At 49.0% G+C, this 24,494-nt stretch overlaps 2 protein-coding genes across 2 annotated transcripts; one reads left to right on the plus strand and one right to left on the minus strand.

Annotated features, from left to right (window-relative positions):
* Nucleotides 1-968: 968 nt before the first annotated feature.
* Nucleotides 969-15,016, plus strand: LOC308240469 (long-wave-sensitive opsin 1; the record flags this gene model as incomplete). The annotated part of the gene is made up of 6 exons (XM_080653519.1): nt 969-1,080; nt 5,040-5,336; nt 8,336-8,504; nt 9,332-9,497; nt 10,901-11,140; nt 14,906-15,016. The coding sequence occupies 6 exons, from the start codon at nt 969-971 to the stop codon at nt 15,014-15,016; spliced, it is 1,095 nt and encodes a 364-aa protein (XP_080509645.1).
* Nucleotides 15,017-15,473: 457 nt separating this feature from the next.
* Nucleotides 15,474-22,754, minus strand: TEX28 (testis expressed 28; the record flags this gene model as incomplete). The annotated part of the gene is made up of 3 exons (XM_080652554.1): nt 15,474-15,830; nt 16,528-16,663; nt 22,039-22,754. 3 exons carry the CDS (start codon nt 22,752-22,754, stop codon nt 15,474-15,476), a joined length of 1,209 nt encoding a protein of 402 aa, XP_080508680.1.
* Nucleotides 22,755-24,494: the final 1,740 nt, after the last annotated feature.

Consider the following 24,494-nt stretch of genomic DNA (forward strand, 5'->3'; position numbering starts at 1 on the left):
ACCAGGAGGTCATGGTTCGATTCCAGTCAGGGCACATGCCCTGGTTGCAGGCTCAATCCCCAGTGTGGGGCATGCAGGAGGCAGCCAATCAATGATTCTCTCTCATCATTGATGTTTCTATCTCTCTCTTCCTCGTCCTTCCTCTCTGAAGTCAATAAAAAAATATTTTTAAAAGTGTGGGTGTTAGATGCTGGAGCTGACCAGCAGCCCCTGAATGACGGGTGAACAGATAAGTCCGACATAGTTTCATTGTGAAAGAGAAGGCTAAGGGACGGCCTGGCTGAAGGAGCCAGGCAGCCTTGATTGCCTGCCTTGTTAAGCCTTTATTGGAATTTTTATCTTTAGATACAATCAATAGGGTGAGTAATCTTGGGAGGACACATGTGTTTACATTGTCCTCTAGGCAAGGGCACCCAGGGGTTAAGCATAAGGATTCCAGTAAACACCCAGGTGTCTGCACATGCACAGACTTGTTTGAAAAGGTCAAGGAATAATTAGGGGCGCCGCCTTCGACACTCTGCTAAGTGTCCCCTAAGTCGGAATTCCAATAAACAGGGCAGGCGGCCTTCCACACACTTCCCTTTTATCCGAATGTCCTCCTTACAACTTTCCAACCAAGTCTCTTGTGCTCCCCTATAGTTGGATAGTAGGACGGAACAGAGGACACATGGACAGGAGCGCAGGTCCTTGGCAGCTCCTGCAGCCGTCTAAGAAAGCCAGGAGCTCTGAGTTTGGTTGCAGGCCAATCTCTCTGAGCTGCCCTCATGGGCTCGCCTAAGGAGCCAGGAGTCAAGGGCTGAGGGAGGAGGAGGTCTAAGTCCAGGGTCCAATTAAGAGATCAGATGGTGAAGAGTTTGGGGGCTTTTAAGGTGAGGAGGCCCAGCTGATCCTGCAGGCTTGTATAAAGCACTGTAACCCCCAGACAGCTCGAGGGCTGGCGGGCACCAGGGACAGGGCTTTCTGGAGCCATGGACCAGCAGTGGGGCCCTCAGAGGCTTGCAGGCAGGCAGCTGCAGGCCAGCTTTGAGGACAGCACCCCCGAGAGCATCTTCACCTACACCAACAGCAACGCTACCAGAGGTGAGAGGGCAGGTGCCATGGAGGCTGGGTTCCGATGGCTGAAGCAGCCCCCCTGGGACACCAGGCCCAAGTGGCCACACGGGGGGCCATAGGCCGCCCACCCAACCCAAGAATGTCTTCTGCACAGTGTCGCCAGCCAAAAGGGTTTTCTCTCTTAGCTTATTTTTAAAGCTTCTTTTTTATATATATTTTTTATTGAGTTCAGAGAGGAAGGGAGAGGGAGAGAGAGAGATAGAAACATCAATGATGAGAGAAAATCATTGATCGGCTGCCTCCTGCACAACTCCTACTGAGGATCAAGCCCACAACCCAGGCATGTGCCCTGACTGGGAATCAAACCATGACCTCCTGGTTCATGGGTCGATGCTCAACCACTGAACCACGCTGGCTGTACTCCCTTATCTTTTATGATGACATGAACTGGCGGGGGGGGGGGTTCCTTTCTGAATAGAAAAAGACACAAGAATATCAAATATGAGCCCTGGCCAGTTTGGTTGAATGGTTAGAGTGTCTGCCCATGAACAGAAGGGTCTCAGGTTTGATTCCCGGTCAAAGGCATGTACCTCAGTTGCAGGCTCTATCCCTGACCCACAGGTCCTGGAATGTGTGGGAGGCAACCAGTCGATGTGTCTCTCTCACATCGATGTTTCTCTTTCTCTCTCACTCCCTCCCCGCCCACTTTCTCTAAAAATCAATGGAAAAAATATCCTCGGATAAGGATTTTTAAAAAAGAATATCAAGTATGCATTTTCATTTTAAGCATTTTTATTGATTTCAGAGAAGAAAGGAGAAGGAGAGGGAGATAGAAACATGGAAACATCAATGATGAGAGAGAATCATTGATCGACTGCCTCCTGCACACCCCTCATTGGGGATTGAGCCTGCAACCCGGGCATGTGCCCTGAGTGGGAATTGAACCGTGACCACCTGGTTCAAAGGTTGACATTCAATCACTGAGCCATGCTGGGGTGGCTCAAACATGCATTTGCAAACCTCGTAGGTTTCCCAGACCCTTTGAGAATCCCTTTCCCATGCAAGTTCATTACTCTTTCCTCGTGGCCCCGTATTGCTAGTGAGCACTCATTACATTCAAGTCTGAGAAAGGACCGGGTCTGACTCATCTTTGCATGTTCTGAAGCCAAAAGGAGGCAAACGCCAGGAGCAGGAGGCTTGAGGGTGGAGATGAGTGACTTCTAGAACCTTTGGATCAGAAGAGGCTGTATTGGTCACCTTGTCCAACTCCGTGTCCAAGTCTGGGGCCTGCGCCTTATCCGGCACATTCTGGGGGAAGAAGTTTGCTCCACTCCCGGGGCTGCCCTTCCGCTTAGAGCTGGCCCATGGCGAGAGAGAAAGGCCCCAAAGAAACTGAAAACTCTGATGAGGCAGCTGAGTTCCGCCCTGGGAGTGACCCAGTCCAAAAGCTTTGCCTGCAAACCCTTCAAAGAGATGAGGGCACCAGTGATCCCCAGCCCTAGACCTGTCCCCAGGTGCCTCCTCCAAACCAAAGGTTTCTTTTTTTTATTATTGATTTTTTACAGAGAGGAAGGGAGAGGGATAGAGAGTTAGAAACATCGATGAGAGAGAAACATCGATCAGCTGCCTCCTGCACACCCCCTACTGGGGATGTGCCCGCAACCAAGGTACATGCCCTTGACCGGAATCGAACCTGGGACCCTTGAGTCCGCAGGCCGACGCTCTATCCACTGAGCCAAACCGGTTAGGGCCAAACCAAAGGTTTCTTGACTGCCAGGGCAGCGATCAGCAACAGGGTTCATGGGCCAAACTGGTTGAGAACCCTGAAGTTCACATCAATCAGAATAGCCTTGATGGAGATGGAACAACGCTCTCCATGGGGGCCTCTGGGGCTTCATCAATGCCCGATTCCTTTCTGTAAATTTTACCACCCCCCCAAAAAAATTCAAGTGTCTGCCAAAGTAGACAGAAAAGTATCATAAACCCCTGGGTCTCGATCATTTGTCTTATTTCATCTCTAACCCTCTCCACTAACCCCTTCTTCTGATTTCTGGAAGTAGATCCAAGACATCACACCATTTCCTCTATAAATCTTCAGTATGCACCTGTAAGAGAAAAGGACTCTAGGGAACATAACCATAGCCTGACCGGCGTGGCTCAGTGGTTGAGCATTAAACCATAAATCAAGAGATCGCAGTTTGATTCCCAGTCAGGGCACATGCTTTGTTTGCTTGAATCAGAGTTCAAATAAGGCCCACGTGTCCTTATTGATAGATATGTCTTTATATCCTTTTTTAATTTAGAGGTTCCCCCTCAACCTCGTTGCAATTTATTTGTCAAAGTAAATGAGTCCCTGGACTCACCCACTTCAGACTCTGCTGATGTCTTCCTATGTGTGGCTTCCCATGCCCAGCCCACCCCATTCGTCAGGATGTTTCTGTAAAATGGCTGCTCTGAAGGTCTGCTGAGAGGTCAGCTGGATTTGTCGCGTGTTTTGACAAGACTGCTCCATTGGGGGGGGGGTATCCTTTTTTCCAGGGTGTTGCCCAATGCCCAGACCCATTAAACCACTGGGTATTGCAAAAATAGCATTCTGTCTTCTTCTGTTAGCTGGATTATATCGATAAAGAGAAACATGCCCTCATCTACTATTGTATTCCCTCGGGAGGGGGCATGGTATACTAGTAAATGGGAAAGACAGAAGAAATGCTTGATTCTTCCCTTTTATCTCTCATTTCAAAATAATGACTTGGTTCCCCAGTGAAGCCAATTAAGGTTGATCTCATAGGTCGATGCTCAAGCACTGAGCCACACTGGCCGGGCTCCCTTCCGGTATTGTTTAGAATACCTTCTCGTGCTCATTTCTTCACGAAATGAGTCCCAGAGTTTTCAGGAGGGAGGATCAGGGTTTCACTGTTAGAGGCCACTCCTTCCTGGCCTCCCACATTCAGAGTGCCCCAGTCCCTCCGCCACCATGCAAGGCCCTTGTTCCTGCCCTGTCCCTCTTATCCCTGCCCTCCCAATTGGTCTCCATGGGTTGTCTGGGAAGGACACTCCGTCTGTTTCATTTTGAAACTGCCTCAGCCCCTTGCATTTGCTTGCAAGCTGGAATATTTCAAACACTTCACAGTTCCAGTTGCTATTCTCACACTGAACCTCTGTACTTTCCAGGGAACTCCAATGTATACTAGAACATCTTAGAGTCTCATCATGGTAGTCCCAAGGGTTGAGTTAACTCTCAGCTGGGGAATCTGGAGAGGCTTCCAGAAGCCAAGGGCATCGGAACTGGGCTTCATAGCATGGAAGGGAAGAGGACCTGGTGCAGGGGAGAGTGTGAGTGATGATCCAACAACAGCCCAGCCAGCGTGGCTCAGTGGTTGAGCGTGGACCTATGAACCAGGAGGTCAAGGTTCGATTCCTGGTCAGGACACATGCCTGGGTTGCAGGCTCGATCCCCAGTGTGGGGCGTGCAGGAGGCAGCTAATCAATGATTCTCTCTCATCATTGATGTTTTTGTCTCTGCCTCTCCCTTCCTCTCTGAAATCAATTTAAAAAGATATTTTTTTAAAAAAAGAAGATCCAACAACAGAAAGATGTGAAGTGTGCAAGGAAGATAGTATAGGGGATGTGGGGGCTCAGGGGAGCATAAGCCTGCCAATGGCACTACAGGGGGCTGGCCCAGTGTCCTGGGGGTGGTGAATCAGAAGAGGGAGAGATACCCAGCAGAGATGATGAGGAGTTTCACTTTGTCAAGTTCAAAGATACCTGTGCAGCTGTCTAGCGAGCCAGGTTCTCTGGCCTGAGAGACGGGATTGAGGGCAGGTTGTTTGCAGATGTACAAAACTAGAGAGAGAGGCAGCTGCAAAGGCAGCAGGTAGGAGAGCGGGAGCATTGACGGGAGGCTCTGTCTCAGTGGGGAGAGGATGGGTGGGTATAGCCGTATAGGCAGATGACGCCACTACCTACTCTGTCCCTCCTGCCTCCAGGCCCCTTTGAAGGCCCCAATTACCACATCGCCCCCAGATGGGTGTACCACCTCACCAGTGCCTGGATGATCTTCGTGGTCATTGCGTCTGTCTTCACTAATGGGCTCGTGCTGGTGGCCACCATGAGGTTCAAGAAGCTGCGCCACCCTCTAAACTGGATCCTGGTGAACTTGGCTGTGGCTGACCTGGCAGAGACCATCATCGCCAGCACCATCAGCGTCGTGAACCAGATCTATGGCTACTTTGTGCTGGGCCACCCTCTGTGCGTTGTGGAGGGCTACACTGTCTCCCTGTGTGGTAAGCCAGCTGAGGGCCCAGGCTCAGGAGAAGACCCAGCCTGTTGTGCATAAGACATACTCACATGGCACATCCCACGTGTGCCTGCAATGCACATGTTTGAAGGAAGACAGACGTGCAGGAGAAAGCGGGCCTGGGCCATCATTTAGGTTGGGGGGGCGGCTTGTGCAATCCAACACACCCCAAGTGCCTACTCTGAGATAGGTTCTGCCTGTTTGTTTTTTTTAATATATTTTTATTGATTTCAGGCAGGAAAGGAGAGGGAGAGAGAGAGAATCATTGATCGGCTGCCTCCTACACTCCCCATACTGGGGATTGAGCCTGCAACCCAGGCACATGCCCTGACCGGGAATTGAACCGTGACCTTCTGGTTCATATGTCTACGCTCAACCACATTGAGCCATGCCAGCCTGGCCAGGTTCTGCCTTTGGACAGCCACTTTAGGTCCATGCAGCTGTGAGGAGACAGCTATAGAGTCAGACGACCTCAGAACAATGTGGGAGGGGAGGGCTGCGGGTACCCCGAACAGAACTCCCACATCAGGGCCGTGTTCCCTTTCAGCTCACCTGTGTTGGCTTTTTCCAGGGAAAGAAGCAATTCCCAGATCTCTTTCCCCATCCCCATCACTAATGTCTCTGTGGGCTGTGGCTCTATTCAGGTCAACATTGGCTGAGAAGTACCGTGTGCTGGGCTTTGTGGTGGGCACCAGGCGTATAGGATGTGGCGCACAGGGTTCCAGCCCCAAGGTGCTCCCAAGTCCTTCGAAGAGGGGCCCCTGTCCCAGATAGTGACTACACAGTGCCATCCGTCCTCTCAGAGGACCGTGTCCTGGAGGAGCTGAAACTTTTTAAAATTATTGATTGATTGATTTTTATTGATTTCAGAGAGGAAGGGAGAGGGAAAGAAAGAGAGGAACATCCATAATGAGAAATAATCATTGATCGACTGCCTCCTGCTTGCCCCCCACTGAGGACCGAGGCCCCGGGAATCAAACCATGACCTCTTGGATCATAGGTTGATGCTCAACCACTGAGCCATACCACCCGGATGCCTGTACTTCTGAACCAGTTTTGGTGCTATGGACGCCCCCTGGCCCTCAGGGGAAACATATGCACCCCTTCTTAGAAGAATGTTTGCAAATGCACACGAGGTCCATAAGATTACAAAGGACTACAGTGATACTGAAATATAGTTATCAAAGTATTAAACAGTAATTAGCAACATAGTCTTCATTTAAAGTATTAGTATTAAAATTATAATACTAAGTTATAGGATATTATCTATAATAATAAAAGCGTGATATGCTAATTAGACCAGACATCCTTCCGGACGACCTTCCGGATGAAGCCGGGGCTGCAAGAGAAGCCCAGGTCCCAGGTGCCAGAGGGAAGCCAGTGCAGGCAGCCGGGGGAAGGAAGGCCTACTCTTGCACAAATTTTGTGCATCTGGCCTCTAGTAATTAAATAAATAGTATTGAGTATTTTCTAGAATATTAGTGACACCATTTTTTATTAAAGTATCAAATAACTGGACCTGGCCTGACAGTCATTGAAATTTCAAAGTGGTGCCCTAGCCAGTTTGGCTCACTGGATAGAGCATCGGCCTGCGGATGGAAGGGTCCTAGCTTTGATTCTGGTCAAGGGTACGTACCTCAGTTGCAGGTTCGATCCCCGGCCCTGGTCGGGGTGCATGTGGGAGGCAACCAATTGATGTGTCTCTCTCATATCAATGTTTCTCTCTCTCTCTCTCTCTCTCTCTCTCTCTCTCTCTCTCTCTCGCTCTCGCTCTCTCTGTCTGTCTCTCCCCCACCTTTCCACTCTACCTAAAAATCAATGGAAAGCCCTAGCTGGTTTTGCTCAGTGGATAGAGCGTCGGCCTGAAAACTGAAAGGTCCCAGGTTCAATTCCGGTCAAGGGCACATGCCCGGGTTGTGAGCTCGATCCCCAGTGAGGGGCTTGCAGGAGACAGCCAATCATTGACTCTCTCTCATCCTTGATGTTTCTATCTCTCTCTCCCTCTTCTTCTCTGAAATCAATAAAAATATACATTAAAAAAATCAATAGAAAAATATCCTCATGTGAGGATTTAAAAAAAAGGAATTTCAAAGTGGTAATAAACGTAGTGATATTGAGAAATGTCTGCCACCTCTGTAAAGTGACCGAGTCATGAGCACTGCTAATACTGTCACACTCATAGCAGAAGGAAATGCCAGTGTCAGTTAGAGGTTCGTAGAAACAAAGATGTCATTTTTCCCACCCCAGTTCATGGACCCCTGGATTCTGTGCACAGACCTCCGGGGTCTAAGCAGCACAGAAGACATTGTCTCCACCTGCTAAACGGAGGAAGGAGGTGAGATATCAGGGAAGGGGTTCCAAGCACCTAAAGGAACGTGTGCGTACTGGCAGGAGGGGCACAGCTCTTGGCTGGGATCATAGCATGTCAGTGGGTCGGGCTGGTGTGTACATGGCCATTGGTGGTTACCTCAAAGCCGTCACAGGAAAGGCTGGTGGTCAAGTAAAAGAAAGAGGGGAAACAAGATGGACCAAGGTCGAATCAGAGGGGGCAAGGAAAGGCCCAGTGGGGGAAGATGGGAAAACAGGAGTTAGAAAAAGAAATTGACCAAGTCTGGCTGGTGTGGCTCAGTGGTTGAGCATCAACCTATGACCCTGGAGGTCACGGTTCGATTCCTGGTCAGGGCACATGCCTGGATTGCCGGCTTGGTCCGCTGTGTGGGGCGTGCAGGAGGCAGCCAATCAATGATTCTCTCATCATTGATGTTTCTATCTCTCTCCCTTCCTCTCTAAAATCAATAAAAAAATATTTTTTTAAAAAATTGACCAAGAGACCCAGTGCCCCCTGGACCTGACAACACTCTTTGGAGAATGAGGTTTCGCAGGTGCTTGGGGAGCGCCTCTTCATCTGGAAAGCTGTAGGCTGTTCTGGGTGGAAGAAGTGATGTAGGAGGTTCCAAGCCGCCATCTGTCTGTTCTCCCCTGCAGGGATCACGGGGCTCTGGTCCCTGGCCATCATTTCCTGGGAGAGGTGGCTGGTGGTCTGCAAGCCTTTTGGCAACGTGAGATTTGATGCCAAGCTGGCCATCGCAGGCATCACCTTCTCCTGGGTCTGGTCTGCTGTGTGGACAGCCCCGCCCATCTTTGGTTGGAGCAGGTAAGGATGCCAGGGTGCCAGGAAGGCGCCTTGCTAGGACCAAGAGGGGAGGATCAGACTCGTGATTCCCTTGGTGACCTCGGGGCAAACAGGTTTCTGTCTCTGGGCCTCCATGGCCCCATGAATAAAGTGAAGACAGGCCCAGCTCTCCCTGAGGCCCCTTCTAGCACGCAGTGTTTATGAGTGTATGAATCTGGCTGCTGGAGCATGGTCTCCAAGCTTTTCCCATGGTCTCCAAGCCTGAGCTGCTCACGGGAACACGTGGAGAAATGCCTACAACTTCAGGCCATGGGCTGATCGGGTTGACCCCAGAAAAATGATTCAGATAGTCACAGGTTCTTAGAAGGCAAGAGGGTGCTTCACCCTCTCTGTGAAAAGGGGATGTGATCAAGGTGATGAAAATGTTCTGAAACCAGATAGTGGCAATGAAAGTACTAAATGCCACCGAACTGCTCACTCAAAAATGGTCAGCCCTAGCCAGTTTGGCTCAATGGATAGAGCGTCAGCCTGCAGACTGAAGGGTACCAGATTCGATTCCGGTCAAAGGCACGTACCTCAATTGCAGGCTCGATCCCCAGGGCCCGTGCAGGAGGCAACCAATCGATGTGTCTCTCTCACATCAATGTTTCTCTCTCTCTCTCTCCTCCTCCTCCCTTCCACTCTAAAAAAAAAAAAAAAACAAACCAAAACGGTTCATTCATATAACATGAATTTAATTTCAATAAAAAACAAATAACCAACAACCCTACCCGTCAGTGGCATGGCTGGGCTGGGGGTCGCAGGTTGCCCTGCCTGCATTGGGACAGGCTGCCGCCTCTTCTATCCAGGTACTGGCCCCATGGCCTGAAGACTTCATGCGGCCCCGACGTGTTCAGCGGTAGCTCGTACCCTGGGGTGCAGTCGTACATGATTGTCCTCATGATCACGTGCTGCATCATCCCACTCAGCGTCATCGTGCTCTGCTACCTCCAAGTGTGGCTGGCCATTCGAGCTGTAAGCCCCCGTGCCCTCCTGGCTTCGCCCCTGGCTGGTAGGATCATGAAGGCCAGGGATGTGTGGGCACGGACAGAGGGTCACCCGGTCCGCTCCCCTGCCCCCAAACCAGACGTGAATCTGGCACTTACAGCCCTGGCTTCCTTGTCCTTGTCCTTATAGAATAGCAAGGGATTACCCCAGTAATGGAGCAGCGCTGCATTCCTCCTGAGCCAGCCAGATCCGCAAGTGAAGCCTGCAAATCAAGGAATGTTGTTAAAAGGATGCCACTGGAGGGCCCTTGTCCCCTCCACTGGCCTGTTGGGGCAGGCTAAGAAGTGAATTCACATGTGCCATCTGCCCTACAGGCCCCTCTCCTCCCTCCTCCTCCCTGGGAAGCTGATCTGTCCACAGCCACACCCCTCCTCCCCTGTGCAAGCTGGGCTACCACTGGGGCGCCCCTGTAGGAAATCAGAGCAAGACAGCAGAGTGAGGTTGGGTCCTGGGGTGCTGGAAGCTCTGTGCTCCCCTTGTGGTCTCCTGAATACCATAAGTTGTCCCTTTATCAGTGAGCTAAGCTACCATTAGCTTGATCTGGATGTACCATCTGTTCCTGTTGGGATCCTACTTGGCACCGGTGGTAGAAGGCCCTTTGGGGTGGCGCCTTTCCTATATGAAGCTGCCTGTGCCCACAATCCGATCAGTGTGGGCTTATAAGCTCTTTCTAGAGTGGAGGTCATGGGCTCAAGATAAGCTCCCCTCATCTCACTACCTTCAGCCTGGGTTATCCCCCCGCCCCTCTTCTTTCCCCCACCCTGTTGGCGGTCAGGGATCAGAAGCAACTTAGCTGGCTCCCAAGGTGTCCAACCAGGGCTTGGGCCATGTTAGGTCTGAGTTGTGGAGCTCAGGTTCCAGAATGTGTTACCTGCCCTCACAGTTTCCCCTCGTGCCCACTCAGCTGTCTGCCATCAGGTCCTGCCCATAGCAGGCAGTGGCCAGCCCCTGGGTCTTCTCCTGCCCAACCCCTCAGATCTGAGCACAGGAGGGAACATGCTGATAAGGGACCAGGGGAGGCTAAGAACAGCCCCCTTAGCTCCTGCCCAAACTCCCAATGGGAGCCAAGCTAAGCCAAGAGTTTGGAAGGCCCCAGCTCGAGGCCATTTCAGCCAGGTTCAGCTGCGTGCTGCCTCAAAGCCTGCACTGCTCTCGCGAAGCCACCCTCCAGAGAGCTGTAGGCCAGGCGTGCACTCACTCAGATGGGAGCTGGCTGCTGGCTGGCGTGGTGCTGTAGTGGGTGGGCCCATCTCCTTCTCCCCATGACTCCCCATCCCTAGCCTGCCAGGAACACGAAGTCCCTTCAGATTCAGAGCCCTGAGGAACTCTCCTACTCACTGTCCCTTGGCACGACCCTCTGTCTCCCCCAGGTGGCGAAGCAGCAGAAAGAATCCGAGTCCACCCAGAAGGCAGAGAAGGAGGTGACGCGCATGGTGGTGGTGATGATCCTGGCATACTGCCTCTGCTGGGGGCCCTACACTTTCTTTGCATGCTTTGCTGCTGCCCACCCTGGCTACGCCTTCCACCCTCTGGTGGCTGCACTGCCAGCCTACTTTGCCAAAAGTGCCACTATCTACAACCCCATTATCTATGTCTTTATGAACCGGCAGGTAAGTCACATCATCAACACAGCAAACTAGAAATAGACCATGTAAGAGCCCCGTGATGTCTCCCACCTGGAACAGTATCTGGTTTCCGGAAAAATAACCGGAGAAGGCTCAGCACGTGACCCCAACTCCAGGCAGCCCTCCTTCTGGATCCTTTTATGGTCTGTCTCTGCCTGAAGGTGGGCATTTCCTGCAGGGCCTGTGTACTGTGGCGTTCTTCCTTTCTGTTGGCTTCAGGGCTAGCCTAGAGCTTGAACACCGGAGGACTGCCTGGACATGGCTACATTTTTCTTAGGTGTGCACTTCCTTCCATTATTGGTGCAACTCTTCTCTCACCCTTCATCTTTCCATCTTCAAACTCTAATTCTGACCAGGACATAAAAGAGGCCCTTCTTGCTCTAACCGGTTTGGCTCAGTGGATAGAGCGTCAGCCTGCAGACTGAAAGGTCCCAGGTTCGATTCCGGTCAAGGGCATGTACCTGGGTTGTGGGCACATCCCCAGTAGGAGGTGTGCAAGAGGCAGCTGATCGATGTTTCTCTCTCATCTATGTTTCTAACTCTCTATCTCCCTTCCTCTCTGGAAAAAAATCAATAAAATATATTTTTTTAAAAAGAGGCCCTTCTTGGCTGCACTGACCTGTGGCTTTCGTGGCTTTATAGGTTAGTTTAGGGTGGACACACTGTGGTCCCACCCAAAGTCTCCCTAGATGGCAGCCAGCATGGACTGGCATACTGGGCGTCCATAGCAAACTGCCCATGACTCCTAGACTTTTTAAAAAAATATATGTTACTGATTTTTTACAGAGAGGAAGGGAGAGGGAGAGAGAGCCAGAAACATCGATGAGAGAGAAACATCAATCAGCTGCCTCCTGCACACCCCCTACTGGGGATGTGCTCGCAACCAGGGTACATGCCCTTGACCAGAATCGAACCTGGGACCCTTGACTCCGCAGGCCGACGCTCTATCCACTGAGCCATACCAGCCAGGGCGACTCCTAGACTTCTTGATAGATACAGGTGACTATTGAGGCTCATCATCTTCCAAGTGCAATTTGCCTTATTCTTCCTTGAATCCGTCACATCCACTTCATTAGGGTGCATCTATGATGTGACTTGGTGACCAGTAAGGTCTTGGGTCAGAAATACTGCCCCTCAGGGACCTCCTATTTCACCACACCCAGCCTACTCAGCCTACTCCTTCCAACTGGCTTTCCTCTGCTCGTCCATTTCACAGTTGCTCCATGGCTGTGCCCCCTCCTGCCTGGCCTTGAGTTCCTTAAGCATGCATTCCTTTGGAAATGTTTAAATATTCAGTAGCCTGGCATGGGCTACTGAATATTTAAACATTACCAAAAGTATGCATGCTTAAGGAACCAGGAGGTCACAGTTCGATTCCCGGTCACGATCCCCAATGTGGGGCATGCAGGAGGCAGCCGATTGATGATTCTCATCATTGATGTTTCTATCTCTCTCTCCTTCTCCCTTCCTCCCTGAAATTATAAAATGTTTTAAAATAAATAAATAGTCAGCAGGACCACAATTGATTCCCCGGGGTTCCATTCCTGGCGCCTCAATACCCAGAGTACAGTTCAATCCCGGATCCGTTTCCTGTCGTTCATGCGGGTCTCTTTTCAGGCCTGGCTTTTGTTTGTGGAATCCTAGGCTAACTTGACAAGTACTGTCTTTGCTTGAGTCTTTCCTCCTAGACAGATGTCACACTTCTGGATCTCTCCAGGCTTTCAAACTTTCACCTTTTCACACTGTTACCCCTTCCTATTGCATTCTGAGAGAACTTTCTGGAATGGAATTCCATGAGGACATTCCTGATGAAACCCTTAGGACACAGTCTGGCACAGAATGGGTACTCAGTAGGTAGATGTTAAGTGAATGTGTTGAATGAATTCTTAGCCTCATCTGCCAGTTCTTCAGCTGACTTGATTCTGCTGTTCAGCCCATTTCTTATGTTATCAATGTCAACAATTATGTTTTTCATTTTTTGAGAGTTCTGGTGTTGGAGGGAGCCGGAGGTAATCAAGAATAGGCTAGGACTCTAGCTGGTTTGGCTCAGTGGATAGAGCATTGGCCTACGGACTGAAAGGTCCCAGGTTCGATTCCCGGTCAAGGGCACATGCCTGGGTTTCGGGCTAGAACCCCAGTAGGGGGTGTTCAGGAGGCAGCCAATCAATGATCCTCTCTCATCATTGATGTTTCTATCTCTCTCTCCCTCTCCCTTCTCTGAGGTCAATAAAATTATATTTTTTAAAAAGAATAGGCTTAGAGTATTTAGGAAATGCATCTGATCTGTGTTCTCAAAGCATTTTGGTTAGCACAGTGATGATCTGAGATATAATCTGAGAAATAAATACAGCCCAGATCTCTTTAGGGATCAAGCAACAAAGAGCAGGGCCTTCCTGGTGCCAGAAGACTCTCTTGGCTAAAGAGACCAGGTGGTGGCTACACTGTTATTTACCTAGTCCTCACCTGACCTCAAAATTGATGGAATAGAGCCAGGCTGCATGGCTCAGTGGTTGAGCATCAACCTATGAACCAAGAGGTCACAGTTCAATTCCCAGTCAGGGCACATGCCCGGGTTGGGGACTTGGTCCCCAGTGTGGGGCATGCAGGAGGCAACTGATCCATGATTCTCTCTCATCAATGATGTTTCTCTCTCTCCCTCTCGGAAATCAATGAAAATATATTTTTTAAATTGATGGAATAGAAACAAGATGACAATCACATTCCCTTTCACTAAAATGCCTCTTACCAGATATTCTGGAGACAGGTCACTCTATCTATGCATGGGCCCCTTAGCTGGCATCATCTTTGGTCACTGCATGAGTTCCCTGGGGTGCCATAACGAACTGCCACAGATTGGGTTGTTTTAAGTAACAGAAACATATAGTCTCCTAGTTCTGGAGGTCAGAAGTCTGAGATCAAGATGTCAGCAGGGCTAGCTTCTTCTAAGGGCTCTGGGGGAAATCTCTTCTACCTTCTGGTGAGTACTTGCTATTCCTTGGTTTGTAGATGAGTCGCCCTGATCTCTGCCTTCACCTTCACATGGCCATCTTCCCTCTATGCCTGTGTGTCTGTGTCCAAATTCCCTTCTACTTACAAGGACACCAGTCATTGCATTAGGGCCCACTCTACTCCAGCTTGACCTCATGGTAATGCATATCTTTTTTAAAAATATATTCTAAATTGATTTTTAGAGAGAGGGAGAGGAAGGGAGAGGGAGAGAGAGATAGAAACATCGATGAGAGAGGAAGTCATCAACTGGTTGCCTCCTGCACGGCCCCCATTGGGGATCGAGCCCACAATCCGGGCATGTGCCCTGAGTGGGAATCGAACCAGTGACCTCTTGGTTCCTGGGTCGGCACTCAACCACAGAGCCACACCAGCCTGGCGTAATGTATATCTTAATCACATCTGCAAAGACTATTTCCAAATAAGGTCACATTCATAGACTCCAAGCATTAGGATTTAAACATACCTTTTGGAGGGCCACGATGTGACCCAAATAGTCACCATCAGCTTCTAAATTAGATGACTTAGATGACCAGGTAGTCAGAAATAGACCATCCCCACATGCGAGGAACAACCTGAGTCTTCCTCCATTCACTTTGTAGAATTGTGAATGGTAGGAGAGAAGGTTTTGAGTCATCCAGGTGACACTTAATGAATACCTTCCTCCGAATGCCCTAAGCATCACCTTTAGCATAGCGCACTGACCCTTCCTGCTCTGCTGAATAACACTTTCTGTCCTGCCAGTTTCGAAACTGCATCTTGCAGCTTTTTGGGAAGAAAGTAGATGATAGCTCTGAACTCTCCAGCACCTCCAAAACAGAGGCCTCATCTGTCTCTTCGGTGTCACCTGCATGAGTCTCTCCCAGCCCCAACAACAAACAACAAAGAGATCTGCCTCCTACCAGAAAACGTCACCCCTGTCCCATTCACCAGGGCTTTGGCCATCACCGCCACCATCCCTTCTTCTCCATCCCTGTGAAGAAAATGTAGCTTCTCTTTGCCAGAAACAACAAAGTCACAGAGGGGGCTCCTGAGCTCCTGAGTGTTCAGTCACTGCGTCACTAAAGGGCATGAGGGGTTTATAGAGGAGCGTAGCACTGTACTTCCGGAGACTTTAATCTTTGCCAAAGTCTGCAGATGGTAAGGAAGGATTGTGAGAAAGGGAACTGCGAGCTGGGTGGGCACCCACACACCTCTCACGGGGCTGGTGTTGACAAAATCTGAAAGCCAGATCTGAGAAGTGGCCTCCTGGGGAGGGCTGGCTGGATGCCCTGATACCTGGAAAAGAGAGGAGCTGGCCCACCCAGACCCTTTAAGGCCTGTCTGGTAGAGGCTTGGCATCCTTGGAATACAGTCTCCATCTGGAGGCGACCCAGACCTGCCAGTCCATGGCAGGAATGGCATGCCACTTCTGCCAGGCCAGGGCCCCAACCCCCATCAGCACGATCATGGTGCACATGCGCAGGCGCGACTTCAACAGTGTCAAGGGAAAGGCACACGCAGTAGAGATGAAGACCAAGAAGATGGTGGCCAGCATGAGGAGCAGGTTCAGAAATCGGAACACAAATGTCTGGGGACAGTGTCTGAGGTTCTCTGTCATCTTCGCTTGAGCCACTTGCTGTAGGTTTTCCAGCTTGGATATACGACTCTTGAAAGTTTCCATGACTTCCTGCAGGTGATAAAAACACATGCCCTTGCCAGATGTCACAAAGAAGTTGCGGTCATTTACCTGAGTGCCTAAGGGTTGCACAGCAAGTGTTGGTGAGCTGAAGATTTAGGAAGGAAGTTGAGAGCCTAGAACACCTATACGCTGAGGGCCCTGTCCTGGGAGGGTCCATGTTTCCCAGTAACAGTGAAGGTCTCATCTGACTTGGCCCTCATCCAGCGTGGTCTGAGACTGAGAGCCTGGCCGTAAGAGAGCTGAGCAAGGTCAGGTGTAAGGTCTGAGGGTGTGGAAGAGAGTGAGGCTATCTGTCACAGGAGAGGGGGATCCATCACCCATGCTTGCCACTCCAGGGTCAAAAGCAGGGGTTCCCAGCTGGTGTTCCCTGCACCCCCAGCAGCTCCTGGGTACTCATCAGCCCCCTTTACAGGTTGTTCTGGGCTCAAGTGTGAGAACTGCAATGCCCAAGTTCCCAGATCAGCTAAGGTGGGGGGAGAGGGGAAGTGCAGCATGAACATGAAGATTGGACCCCGCCAGGTCTAAAACAAATGTGGGAGTTGCCATTGAACCCTCAATGGGGGGTACAGCTTGAATATCTGTCTCTTTCCTTGGTTTGGAACAGATTCGCTCATCCTTGGCTTCTCTCCTCCCTGCATCCTTCTCACTGGCCCTTTCTCAAAAATCTTCCCCGGGAGGAACTCACCCATATTTCCTTGGCTTTCTCATAGGAAAGATAGGCCATTTTCTCTTCAGCATAGGCCAGATTCTGTTTGAGACAGTAAATTTCATCCAGGTGCCGCTGCAGGTGCTCATTCACCAGTTCTGCCATCAGCACTTGTCTTGGGAGCAAAAGAGAAAGTAATATTCCCTGAGTACCCCGCCCAGAGCTTGTGCTGGCAATGAGTGGTCCGACATCCAGACTAGACTTGGGTGCTCGCTTCGGCAGCACACCTATAATAATAAAAGTGTAATATGCTAATTAGACCGGACAGCCGAACGACCTTCCGGACGTCCTTCCGGACGACCTTCTGGACGAAGCCGTGGCTGCGAGGGTTGAGGCCGTGGCTGCGAGGGTCCAGCCCCTTGCACAAATTTCGTGCATCGGGCCTCTAGTATACTAAAATTGGAATTATACAGAGGAGATTAGCATGGCCCCTGTGCAAGGATGACATGCAAATTCATGAAGCATTCCATATTTTTTTAAAAAAACTAGACTTGGGTTCAGGATCTGCCTTCCTCCTCTGGCCCTCAGCTCCAGTCAAACCCAGCCTATTCTTCCAGGTCTGTGCCTCAGCCACATCCACACCGACAGTTACGTATCTCCTATATACCATTCCCCTTTTGTAACAGCTTTACCAAAATAGAGATAGACTAGAAGTTGTAGAAATCAAGATCTAAATGATCCCCGTATGCTATTAAATTTCATATGTTTTCCCAGCACCAGTGTTTGGCATGCAGTAGTCATTCCATAAAAATCTGTGGATTATAGAGATGGAGCAGCCACAAAAGACCACATAGTATATGCTTCTATTTATATGAAATGTCCAGAATAGACCAATCCAGAAAAAACGGAAACAGAATAGTGGTTGCCAGAGCTTGAGAAGGGGAAGGTGCGGAGTGACTACTAATGGGGCTGGGGTTTCTCTTTGGAGTGATGACAACGTTATGGTCTGTAATGAGATAGTGGTGATGGTTGCACAACTCTGTGAATATACTAAAGACTACTGAAGTGTACACTTTAAATGGATGAATTTTATGGTATGTGAATTATATCTCAATAAAGCTATTATTAAAGCAAATAACAAATATAGGATTGTGGTCATGGTTGCACAATTCAGTAAATTTACTAAACATCATAAAAATGTACAATTAAAACAGTGAATTTTATGGCATGTAAACTATATCTCAGTGGATCATTAAAAAATATAAACAAGCCCAGCAGGTGTGGCTCAGTGGTTGAGTAATGACCTATGAACCAGGAGATCATGGTTCGATTCCCAGTCAGGGCACATGACTGGGTTATGGGCTCGATCCCCAGTATGGGACATGCAGGAGGCAGCTGATCAATGATTCTCTCTCGTTGTTGATGTTTCTATCTCTTTCCCTCTCCCTTCCTCTTTGCAATCAATAAAAATATATTACATATATATATATGTATATATATATATATATATATATATATATATATTAGGATACATATATATGTATCCTAGTATATATAAGATTTGAAGCAAAAATGCTAAATGTGAAAATTTGAGAAAGATCAGGGGTAGGTATACAGTGTCCATCATGTTATTCTCTACATTTCGCCTGGGTTTGGAATGTTTCATAATTTAAAAAATCTTTCAGGTTCTTCATTTGGGCAACAGGAAGGACAGGTGGCTTCTAGAACTTTCTTTTAGGGAAGAGCCGAGGAAGGCTTGATCCAAGCCAGGGGCAGTGACACTAGAGAAGAGGAAAGGTACCAGAGAGCGCTGGAGTCCAGGGCAATGAAGGACCAGGCTGATGGCAGTGACCCTGACCTGCACAAGAACATAACCAATGGTGCTGTCATACGGACAGGGAATGTAATTTGGTCCTATTTTGAGAACTTCACTGACACCTACATGTAGACATCCCCCAGGGAGCTAATAAGCTGAACACTCATTTGTTGAAAGCCAATTCATCAAGAGCTGATTCATAACAGTGTTTCAAGGAACATTCCATTAGTCTCTGCCCTGCTTCCTGTTGAGAAGAGAGTGGGCTGACAACATGGCTGAGGCTACTGACCACAGAGAGGGGGAGAGGCAGGGTGTCCACCCTGGAAGTAGATACCCCATGATTATCTTTCCATTACCATGAGAGATCCAGCCACAAGAACATTTAAGATATTAACTATATTCAAGTATACTTTCATGAATATATTCTCCACGAATATGAATGAAATCAATGAATAGATTCTTCATTAATGTATTTCTAAGAATGTATTAATATATTCTTGAGCCGAAACCGGTTTGGCTCAGTGGATAGAGCGTCGGCCTGCGGACTCAAGGGTCTCGGGTTCGATTCTGGTCAAGGGCATGTACCTTGGTTGCGGGCACATCCCCAGTGGGAGGTGTGCAGGAGGCAGCTGATCGATGTTTCTCTCTCATCGATGTTTCTAGCTCTCTATTCCTCTCCCTTCCTCTCTGTAAAATATCAATAAAATATATTTAGAAAAAGAAAAAATATTTATAAAAAATATATATTCTTGAATGTATTCTTGAATAATTTAGTGAATAAGAAAATGTTAATTCATAAGGATATTCTCTCAGTCTCTCCTTCCCTTGCCCCCAGCCTCCTTACCCTCTGGCAGCAGTGCCCTGGCCTCGGCACAGCTGCCTCTTCTCATTGTCTCTTTTTTAGTCCAAGACCCCTCTCCATCCAGCTCCTACCATCACAGAGGCAAGTGGAAAAATCTTCTTTTTAAAGAAATATATTTTATTGATTTTTTACAGAGAGGAAGGGAGAGGGATAGAGAGTTAGAAACATTGATCCAGCTGCCTCCTGCACACTCCCCACTGGGGATGTGCCCGCAACCAAGGTACATGCCCTTGACCGGAAATCGAACCTGGGACCCTTCAGTCTGCAAGCAGACGCTCTATCCACTGAGCCAAACCAGTTAGGGCTGAAAAATGTTCTTTTTTTTAAATATATTTTATTGATATTTTACAGAGAGGAAGGGAGAGGAATAGAAAGTTAGAAACATCGGTCAGCTGCCTCCTGCACACCTCCTACTGGGGAGTGCCCGCAACCAAGGTACGTGCCCTTGACCGGAATCGAACCTGGGACCTTTCAGTCCGCAGGCTGACGCTCTATCCACTGAGCCAAACTGGTTTTGGCTGAAAGATGTTCTTATGAAGACAGAATGATGACCAGTCAACCAAAATGCCCCCTAAATCTTCCAAAGCTGATAAGGCCACCCTCTTCAATACAAATTATCCTAAACTGTATTGTTGTTGTGAAAGATTATACTCTTTTTTAAAATACATATTTTTATATTGATTTCAGAGAGGAAGGGAGAGGGATAGAGATATAGAAACATCAGTGATGAGAGAGAATCACTGATCAGCTGCCTCCTGCATGTCCCCTACCGGGGCTGGAGCCCACAACCTGGGCATGTGCCCTTGATTGGAATGGAATCCGAGACCCTTCAGTCTGTAGGCTGATGCTCTATCCACTAAGCCAAACCAGCTAGGGCCAAAAGATTATACTCCTGACTATACCTGAGGATTGGCTTTTGGGCAAATTGAGCTAGAACCCAGTGGCCAGCAGCCTGGATGAGAAATCTAAGATAGAGAAACAGATGTGGGGGTGGGGCTCAAGCAGTAGGGGTAGGGCTGGGGAATGCGGCAGAGTGGGAGAAGCTCCTCCAGAGCTTATGTGGACCCTAATTGCAATCACACACATCCTATAAGAGAGAGAAGAGCCCTAGCCAGTTTGGCTCAGTGGATAGAGCGTCGGCCTGGGGACTGAAGGGTCCCAGGTTCGATTCCGGTCAAGGGCATGTGCCTTGGTTGTGGGCACATCCCCAGTGGGGGATGTGCAGGAGGCAGCTGAATCGATGTTTCTCTCTCATGGATGTTTCTCTCTCATTGCTGTTTCTAACTCTCTATCCCTCTCCCTTTCTCTCTGTAAACATTCAATAAAATATATTTTTTTTTAAAAAAAGAGAGAGAGCCGAAACCGGTTTGGCTCAGTGGATAGAGCGTCGGCCTGCGGACTGAAGGGTCCCGGGTTCGATTCCGGTCAAGGGCATGTACCTTGATTGCGGGCACATCCCCAGTAGGGGGTGTGCAGGAGGCAGCTGATCGATGTTTCTCTCTCATCGATGTTTCTAACTCTCTATCCCTCTCTCTTCCTCTCTGTAAAAAATCAATAAAATATATTTTTTTAAAAAAAGAGAGAGAGAGAGAGACAGAGGGCGCTTGTACACACAGTGAAGAAGGTCATGTGAGGACAGAACAGAGATGTGGAGGATGCTAGCCTCAAAGACTGAAGTGATGTGGCCACAAGCAAAGGAGCCCGGCAGCCACCCAAAGCTGGAAGAGGCCAGGAATGGATTCTCACCTAGAGCCTCCAGAAGGAGCGTGGCCCTGCTGACACCCTGACGTCAGCCAAGTAAAGCTGATTCCAGACTTCTGAGCTCCATAACTGTGACAGAATACATTTCTATTGTTTGAGGCCACCGAGTTCGGGGTAATTGGTTATGACAGTTGTAGGAAACTCCTCCAGGTTGAGGACACTGCTCAACATCCTCCAATGCATAGCACAGCACCCAAGCTCAGAATCAGCTGGTCCAAAATGTCAATAGTATTGCCCAGCCAGCGTGGCTCAGTAGTTGAGCGTCGACCTGTGAACCAGGAGGTCACGGTTTGATTTCCGGTCAGGGCACATGCCCGGGTTGCAGGCTCAATCCCCAGTGTGGGGCGTGCACAAAGCAGCCGATCAATGATACTCTTTCATCATTGATGTTTCTATCTCTCCCTCTCTCTGAAATCAATAAAAATACACTGAGTGGCCAGATTATTATGATCTCTGAACGCATAATAATATACACACATATTAGAGGCCTGGTGCATGAATTCGTGCATGGGTGGGGTCCGGCCAGCCTGGCCAGGGGGAGGGGACATGGGCGGTTGGCCGGCCTGCCTGCTGGTTGAACTCCTGGTCGAGGGGACAATTTGCATATTAGCCTTTTATTATATAGGATATACACTGAGTGGCCAGATTATTATGCGTTCAGAGATCATAATAATCTGGCCACTCAGTGTATATTTTAAAAAGAAAAAGAAAAGAAAATCAACCCACCGCACAGTGGGGAGATGGCATTCCCCAGAAGGCAGTCATTTTCTGAATAAAAGTCCCGGAAGTGACATTGTGCCCCAGTTCAGCCATGAGCATACGTGAAGGGATCAGGGCTGTCGAGGCGACTCCAGTCCTGTCTACACACCATTCCAGCTAGAGCCGCAGCTGCCAGACCGCCCAGTGGGGCCTAGAGCTGGAGCCTCATTTGTCAGCAGAGGGCCAACCTGGTGTGCAACTGTGGACAGGGGACGAGCCCTCTTCACCGCGGGGGCCCAGGCACCAAGGGAACCACTGAGCTGCTCCTCCCCGCTCCTCCCCTTTCAGCCTCCTGCAGACAGTCCTGGGGGCTGTCCCCAGAGCCAAGGTGGCAGAAGGGGCTCCACCTCACCTGCATTTCTCCTCCTGAAAGCACTCCAGCGACAGCTGCAGGTCTGTGAAGTACATCTCCTTTAGGCCCTGATAGGACACCTGAAGGCCAAGGTGGACGTTCTGGGCTTCTCTGAGCTCTTCCTTCACCTTCTGCAATAGCAAGTTTGCCTTCGACTCTGATGATGTCTCCTGCTGTGAGGCCAGCAACTGACTCTCCAGTGGGAGGGGCCTGTCAGACGGGGTGGTGGCTAAGTCATCTTGCCCACCTGGCTTGGGAGGCTCTAAAAACGGGGCCTTCTCCCAGGGCTGCTGGCCATTGTCCGGGCTGCTCTCCTCCTTTGCCACTGAGCCCTTGGGCTGGCAGCCCTTCTGCAGTTCCTGCAGCTGCTGGTGACACTGATGGAGCCTTCGCTCTATCTGGGCGATGGTGGCAGAGGCCCTCTGGTTCACCTTCTCGAAGGCCTGGCGGATGTGCAGGGCCTGGCGCCGGTCGGCTTTGGACACCAGCTTGAGGTAGCTCTCAGTATTCTGGTCCCGGCTGGCCTTCTCCACTTTCAGTTGCTCTAAGAGGTAGAGGGTGCGGTGCTTGATGCTCTTCTGTAAGTTCCGGGCCATCTCGCCATGCAACAGGCTGGAGTGGCCGCTAAAACCCTCCTCGCTGGGTGACAAGGATCTGCACGAGGGGATGTTGGAGGGGAGGATTGCACTTGGGCTGTTGGTGTATTCCGCCTGCATTGGGAAACAAATAAAAAATTGGGTACTTCTCCATAGGCTGCACATAGTAGGAGAATTGAACACACGATTGCCTCACTCTATAAAAATACTTACACATATGCAGAGATACTTATGTGTGTTAAGATTTATGCATTTGAGATGGGCCCAGCACAGACCAGAGAAGTCAATTTCATCTTCTGGACCCCTCTCCCCTCCTTTTCAGCACCCAACTTCTTGCTTTATGGGTGTACCTCACAGCGACCCCAGATGGCTAGAGTACTCCCTCCACACACACCCATTCTGTTCTTGGGATTCCTCTCTTTCAAGAATTACCAACTGTGCATCGTATTTTATTAAAAACTGATCTTGTCCTAGCCGGTTTGGCTCAGTGGAGAGAGCGTCGGCCTGCAGACTGAAGGGTCCCAGGTTCGATTCCGGCCAAGGGCACATGCCCGGGTTGCGGGCTCAATCCCCAGTAAGGGGCGCGCAGGAGGCAGCCAATCGGTGAGTCTCTCTTATCATTGATGTTTCTATCTCTCTTTCCCTCTTCCTTCCTCTCTGAAATCAATAAAGAAATATATATTTTTTAAAAAAACTGTTCTTGTAAAGTAGGGAATAAACTCATTCCCATTAAGCCATACACCTTGCTGTATTGCTACTGCTGGGCAGACTGAAGAGATAGCAGAGCCTTAGCTGGTTTGGGTTAGTGGTTAGAGTGTCAGCCTGCGGACTGAAGGGTCTCGGGTTCGATTCCAGTCAAGTGCATGTACCTCGGTTGCAGGCTCAGTCTCCAGCCCTGGTCAGGGCGCGCGCGCGTGCGGGAGGCAACCAATCATGTTTCTTTCTGTCTCTCCCCCTCCCTTCCATTCTCTCTAAAAAAAAAAATCAATGGAAAAAAATATCCTCAGGTGAGGATTAACAACAAAAAGGATAATCAGAGAGCTTTGCAACTTAGCAGGTTTGTTCCTTTATTCAGTCAGTCATTCAACACATATTTCCTGATTGCCTACTCTGTGTTACAGAAGCCAGATACATTCCTTGTTCTCATAGAGCAAGCATGTCAAACTCGCAGCCCACGGGACGCATGCAGCCCACAACGAATATTTTTGTGGCCCAGCCAATATAACGGTATGTGAGAAACATTTTAATAAAAATTTCATAACTTAATTTTATCACTATAAATAAATATCAACAATATCCTGTTATACATAATTATTAATAACGAACTACAACGTTCGCTAATGACTGATGACTATAATCGTGTTGCATTCATTTCCCTTATGCACCTTACGCGCAGGCGCACCATTTCTCTCCACTCATTCTAGTAGCGAATATTTTAGCAGCCGATGGCCACATCATTAGTCTTGTACTAACTTCTTTGGTGTGAGCAACAGGAAATATTTCGCTTTCGGAGAACAAGAAAAATAGGTTTATTTGTGTGACACTTACTAATTTGTGCAGTTATTCAGTGTCTGGTAAGTTAATGTTCAAGAAAAAATATTAATTTTTATTAAAATGTTCTATTATTTTATGTCAGTGATGACTCATTTATTTCAGCCCTTTGTATTCAGCATGTCTCTATCAAAATAAACCTACATTTCTATGAAAATTGAAGCTTTTGTTTTTTTGCGGCCCGCATACACTTCAACCTTGTTTATGTGGCCCGTGTTAGCCTTTGAGTTTGACATGCTTGTCCTAGAGCTCATAGTCCAGGATGGAAAATTATATTGTGACACAAATGAATGAGTCTCTCACATGGCG

This window comes from Plecotus auritus (genome assembly GCF_963455305.1).
Source record: "Plecotus auritus genome assembly, chromosome: X".
NCBI classification, from domain to species: domain Eukaryota; kingdom Metazoa; phylum Chordata; class Mammalia; order Chiroptera; family Vespertilionidae; genus Plecotus; species Plecotus auritus.